General features: G+C 42.8%; 1 protein-coding gene across 1 annotated transcript in view; it reads right to left on the bottom strand.

The window, feature by feature from the left end:
* LOC128873434 (uncharacterized) overlaps nucleotides 1-6,332 on the bottom strand; it is a 77,030-nt gene extending 70,698 nt beyond the window's left edge. Inside the window, exons 1-2 of the mRNA XM_054117020.1 lie at nucleotides 5,534-6,332; nucleotides 5,117-5,454 (exon numbers count right to left, since the gene is read on the bottom strand). Coding sequence (XP_053972995.1) covers nucleotides 5,117-5,245 — 129 coding nt within the window. The 5' untranslated portion in view covers nucleotides 5,246-5,454; nucleotides 5,534-6,332. The remainder of the gene's footprint in view (nucleotides 1-5,116; nucleotides 5,455-5,533) is intronic.
* Nucleotides 6,333-6,564: the final 232 nt, after the last annotated feature.

The raw sequence follows: 6,564 nt of genomic DNA, 5'->3' as shown, positions 1-6,564 counted from the left end.
CAAGGATGACCCATCTGTGCCCTGCTCCCACACAATAATAATACAATTGTCTGATCATTCCTCCAAAATTATTTCCACCCTGTACATTCAGCTCTAGCGTGCTCGGAATTGGAAATAAGGTTCCCATGGCCACAGTTTCATTCGCAAGAAACTTCCGAAAGGGAGATTTCTTCCTCTCTCGTCTGACTGCTCGATCGGACGTTGTTTCGGTAGGGGGGCGTGCTTAATTCTTTTCAATTTATTTCGACTGTTACGACCGCAGGCGACCGTTACAGTCGACTCCTGTGATCACGAGCAACGTTCCCCTAACTTCCAAGTAACGTCGATTACACCGTCGCGTTCAGTTTCAAAGGTAAATTTGGCTTCGCGTTGGCGCAACGCGATTATGGCCGCGATGAAGTCCAAAGTAAGCGGTGCAAACAATGTTTTCCACCCGCACAGCGTGTATTCTGTATCTTATAATTCGTGTTTTAATCTACGTTCTCTATTATGCGGTGGGAACAATGCTTTCTGTGCTCGTATGGCCCATTTAAATTTCTTTTTGAATTCAGATAAATTTCTAGTCATTCTGATCGTCGGAATGATTGATTTCAGAGATCCGAGTAGGTCCTAACGTGTGGCCCTCCTGTTTTATAATTTACGTTATGGTGTTATTTAAACTTGTTGAAACTTATTGAACTTCGAAACAAACAAAAAATAAAAGAGAACAGAGTATCAAATTCATCGCCGATTTAAAAAAAGTGTAACTTCCCGTCATTGAAAATAGTTTATCCTACCGATATTCCCGCGATACACGAGCGACGCGTCAGATTTTTATCTATCACGCTTGAAACCGGCTGGAAACTAGAACAGATTCAAAAACAAAACGAATATCTCTCTCTCATCCAACCGTGAAATGATTTTTTTATTAATCGTCACCGGGGAGAAGGGAAATAAAATCTAAAACGGTCGTCAGGCTTTATTCCGAAAATAAAATTCTACGGCCACGTTTCAGCGTGTTATCGGTATTACATTTATCAGGGTGGATGCATGGAAAAGCTGTCTGGCCTTGTTTTTGAATTCGCGCCTGGTAAAATCCACCCCACCGGTTCCCGTTTTATCAGAATATTTCTCCGTGGAGTGAAACAACATAAAGAAACAATTGAAAGGGAAAGAACACGCGGAGCACCGGTTGTCGCGCTTTTCCAGCATGCAACGAACCACCGCAGTTATCGGAATCGCGTTAATCCGCGCAGGCGATGCTCCGTCGATCGCCGGCTCTGATAAATCCGTCCCTGGGAGGGATACAAATCATCTCCCACTCGTGTAGAGTCTTCGCATTTTCATTTGAACCACCCCTTTCGTGAGTCTTGCTTTTTGGGAAGAGAGTGATAAAAATAATTAAAGGTATTTGTTTTGGAAGATTATTTGGAAGGCATTTCTTCCGTGTTGGTATATTATTCCTTTTAATTTTCTTCTATAATTTATTACAGTATAAGACCATTTTATTCAGCTAAAATAATTATCCTTGCAGTACGCGTTTGTGTTTCGCTATCAGTGATAAATACCGTTCAGATTTACTTTTTGGAAAACTCAGCCAACGGCGCGGCCGTATTTTTCCCAAACGTATGGCGGTCCGTGGAAAAATATCCCCCGCGAATTTTTTGTCCTTGGAAACTGCTAACTAATAAAATTCGCTGAAACCAAGTAGATTAGAAAACGGGATGGAAATTATGCGAAGGTTTCGTAATTAGTGAACACGGTCCGACGTTCCATAGTTAAATTTCAAATTTCCCGAGATAGTGGGATCCCTAGTCGTCCGTATAAATGAAACTCATTAGTGAGATCCATTATGACAGCCGCAAAAAGACTATTCGTTTCGGAACGCTGCTCTATCACGCCGAAAACATGATCTTATCGCGGTATAGCAAAATTTTCGATTTCTTAGGGTCAGGGAGATCTACTACAGAGATAAATAATAACCCATCCAATTAAAAGTATCAATTAACACGTTCACTGCCAGACTAATACTCTTGAAAATTTCTACTGCGATTTAATTTTGTTTACAGACTTTTGGAAACTGCGTAATGAAACATTTATTTTGGTATTTAGTTTTGTAACTTCATCAAAATTCAAGTATTTCGTTTAAATTCATTTTCTATGACACTTGGCTTTCAGAATTAATAGTTTTCGTTTTTCAGTGAAAAGCACTGTCACCTATATATATATATATATGGGTGACGGTGGCGATCAACGTGTTAATTAAAAAATAAACGCTTCCTAACCCGATTGTCGTCGAATAAAAATTCGAATCTGAACAGAATGAAATATTTTCCAACGAACGAATAATGTACTTTGCCCAATCGAATGAATATCGCGAATAAATAGCTAAACGTTGCTCTTATTCGTCGTCCAGGACTCGAATAAAAATGTCCCCAATCTCTACTCCGCCACGAGAAAAACAGTTCTTCCGGTTCGCATGCACTTTTGAATAAAATCAATCTTTTGGCCGCAAACTTCGCCACGGCTCTCGTTAAAAATACAAACAACCGTTTTCTTGGGAAGCACTCCGAATAATTATCCCTCGCGGTAATCGCGGAAAAGCCTTGACCGTCCCGCTGTACGTGACACGAATTTAATGACGCAATTAAGAAATTCTGAGAACACGGGTGGCGCCGGGAGCATCTCAGACCCATTATCCAACGAATTCTGCCTTCGATTCACCGACCTCCGCGTCTTGCGGAAGGATATGAAAAGAAAGAAAAAAAAAGTGACGCGTGTTTTGCACAAGTGATTTTCAATTGTTCGCTACGGCAAAAGCCCCTTTTTATTCCTAGGAGACTTCCGTATCGAGCTACGAGTCGCTCGCGATTGTTTTCATCGCGCAGAACAGAAAATAATGGCCCGGTCGTTGCGATGAGAACAATACCACTCAATCTTTATCGATTCTTTATAAAGGCGCTGTATCGTGGAGAAATTATTAGGCTGGACGCGTTTGACAATAAGCGATAAATGCTAGATAAATGTCAAGGCATTACACAAGGTGATTCCTTGTTTGCTACAGTGTGTAATAATTAATTAAAACATCTGCAGATGTTTATGCGAATTTATATCATTGTTGATAACATTTGTGTCTTGCAGCAGGTCATCGTGTCTCGGACCAAAATGGTCGTACAAGTCGTCGTAACTCGACGCATGAGTCAGACAATAAATCGTAACGTGTTACGGCTTCTATTAACCTAATGTGCACGCGTGATCTGCCGTCAATTGTCGGCGACAGTCGTCGATTCTCGAATGTTCAATAAACAGTCTCCAGCTCGTTGTTTTCTGCGAGTGGGAATCACGAAGCGGTTAAAATATTCGATTCAGTTCGGGGATAATAATTTCACAGCTGCTATTATGATAGTTGTATCATTTAGCTGCGGCTTTGCCATGCATGGATGCCAACTGTCGATACCACACACCTTACCTTTCAATAGGTTTTCGATTTTCGCGTGGAAGTGCTCAATTATTGGATTACTCGAGCGTAGCGGTGTTACGAGGGCGAGAAGTTCATAATTTCGAATAATGTATACATTTCATGGTCGACTGAGGCAATTTTGCATCTATTCGTGGGGTATTTCGACTCTTTCCTATCATTGATGTAATGAAATACGTACGTCAAGACAGAATCATAGTATAAATCGGAATTTATTCTGAGAAAGATCAAAAATTGTTGACTCGAAGAGAAAATACAAATGTAACTTGGACCTAAAATGGAAATATATATACAAGATAGTACAGAAATCTTTAATTAACGAAATAAAATGTTTGAGAGGACCACGAAATATATCATTCACTCGACTCCAATCAATATTATGTAACTCACTTTAAATCAATAAACAAAGAAATCATTCATCTTGGAATTTGTATTACGCACAAAAGTAACTATAGTATTATAAATGCCACTTCGAGGACATATAGCCCCTTAGAAAACTCTTTTCATTGCGTTTTATCAATATCCACTCTGTTAAACTGCTATCATATGAAACATTACTTTGACCTCGTTTGGAATAAGTTTCTAGCGTTTAATTTCTTAAATGTCCCGAGTAATGTAAGATAGAGAAGTAATTCCTCACATTTGCATCGTAGAAAATAGATGAGATTATACCATATTTCGACTGTACCTTGTAGAAATATGCTCAACCTGACGTCACCGTTCGAACGCGGAATAGTAATTGACTCGAGCTCTTTTCGAGATCATTAGTGGACAGATCAGATATTCATCCTTATTAAGTCTTATTAACTTTCACGTTCCACCTAGTCACTCAGAAATCTAATTTTTCACTGTCTCGACTCTGAAAGCAGGTATTAGGTCTCGCGAATTAATCTACGTCTGCCAATAGGAACACGACAGACATGCATTTACGAGGGCATTTGCAATGGCCTGCAATTTTTTCAAAATTGATAAGCAGATTTGCTTGATACCATATAGTGCTACCCATTAAAATAACTCTTTGCACAAGATTTAGCTACGAACAATCGCAATAAAAAATAAATAATAATTCAAATACCGCAAAATAATTAATACACATTACAACATTTGGAAGACAACGTATTTGAACTCAAGATTTGTGCTTTTCACCAGTGTCTATAAAAATATGGATTTGCATAAACATCTAATAAGAATAAATAATAATATTCGACGAATCGTATTTTTAAGAAGTGACGTTGGTTCAATTTTATTGTCTATAAAATGTTACACCAGATTTACCTTCGATCCCCCAAATACACAAAATAAAGATTAAGGAATAATTGAAAGATTATATTAGCATCTACGAGACAATTTCCCAAAGAACATTCTCGGGGCAAAATTAAAGCTCCTACGATCCCCCTGAAACGGAGAAGAACCTAACACCAAACGATCAAAGCAAAACAAAGATTCTCATCTCCCGTTTAATCCCACGGCGAGCACTTGCTCGTGCCAATACTTCCCCCCTGTAAACAAATCTGAAGTATCGGATCGGTTCCCCGTCGCTTGATACACCCCGTCGAATTAGTCCCGAACCAATTCGATCAGTCCCATCGCAGGCTCCAAGCCCGCGGTTACGTAATCCCATCGCGACGATCTAGGTTGGCAGAAGGAAACGGCACCTACCTTGTCGAGATCGATCTCGTCCTGGGAGTTCAGCTTGGGACACGTGAAAATCGAGTATTCCGAGGTGTTGACGGTGTTGTCGGCCCGCGAGACACCGGCCAGAATCAGCACCACTAAGCACCACTTCATCGTTCGCGATGGATGTCTTCTGGAACGGTTCCAAAGTCCACGAGACGATCGATCAGTTCCCCACGGCTGGCATCGACGTTGATCCCGATCGCATACACGGGGCGGGAATCTTCGACCTTGCGCGAGACTTTGACCCAATTTTTCACCCTAACGGAGAAGTCCACCTACTCGGGAAAGCTGAGACCGAGCGATCCTGAGTATCTAGGACTCTGGAACGGTAGGATAGATTCCTAAGATGGACACCAGGTTGCTTGAGAATGCTTCTGGGTTGAGGCTAAGCGATCTTACGTGTAGAATGTTGCGTTTAGGACTCCGGATCGCTGGAGATCCAGGTTCCAGGGATATACAGAAGAAGACCACCGATGGAAACGATCTCGAGGGGAGACATAAGTTCCACGAGCTTAGCGCGGCTGGTGAACGACGCTGATAAGAAGCAACATCGCGAGCCAACGTCCTCCTCGACTGATATTTTCCAAGCTAGTCACGCGGCGGTCTCCCCCAGTTCCTTTGGTCTCTGTCGCGCTTCTGGAACGCTTTAATTGAACTCGCTCATTCCCCAACGCGCTCGTCCGTGATCGATGCTTCAGCGCATCACCCACTCTCTCTATCCGTCTCTGTTCGGCACTCTGGATCGCCCCCTGGTATTTTCTGGTCGGCGCTGGATCGTGGCCCACGATCGGGGAGATCTCGAGGTTTCAAACCCGAGTAAACATCCCAGTCTTGAATTCTTGTGGCTCGACGAAGAAGAGATCGATCGCTGGTGGACGTTGCAGGACGTCAAGATCTGTGCATTTTACGCACTCGTAGACAATGCGACCTATATGCTTCTCAGAAACGATCAGAGATGACTGAAAATGATCGCCAAGGTCGGATCCTCTTCTGGATCCACGAGGGTGGCAACGATGGAGAACACTTTGGGGATCACTGTTGGGTGCGAATTGTTAACACACTATTTCACTGGCCGAGAGAAATCCTCGCGGATCGCGCGATCGATGCACACTCGTCGACGCTCTCGAGACGAGAGCCGAGCGACGATCTACGAGGTCCACGATCGAGTAGGCAGGGATGCGCGCGCGGCGCAGTCGTAGGGCACTCTGACGTTCCCAGTCTGCTCGCTGGTCCTCGCTACGTGCGTCCGATAGACGAGAGGAAAAGGGGGGAGGTAAGAATGGACCGTATATACGCACGACGGGGATCGAGGATTAGCGGGAGAGCGATCGAAAGGGGGAAACGGGGTTATTTTCGCTTGGGAATCAATTTTCGGGAGGACGTGACCCGTTCTCTGAGCGAATTTTTCTGTGACCCTTCGGTTGATGTTA

Source organism: Hylaeus volcanicus, chromosome 3 (genome assembly GCF_026283585.1).
Source record: "Hylaeus volcanicus isolate JK05 chromosome 3, UHH_iyHylVolc1.0_haploid, whole genome shotgun sequence".
In the NCBI taxonomy this organism is placed as follows: domain Eukaryota; kingdom Metazoa; phylum Arthropoda; class Insecta; order Hymenoptera; family Colletidae; genus Hylaeus; species Hylaeus volcanicus.
The sequence above is the reverse complement of the archived record's forward strand: the minus strand, read 5'-3'. Positions and strand labels throughout refer to the sequence as shown.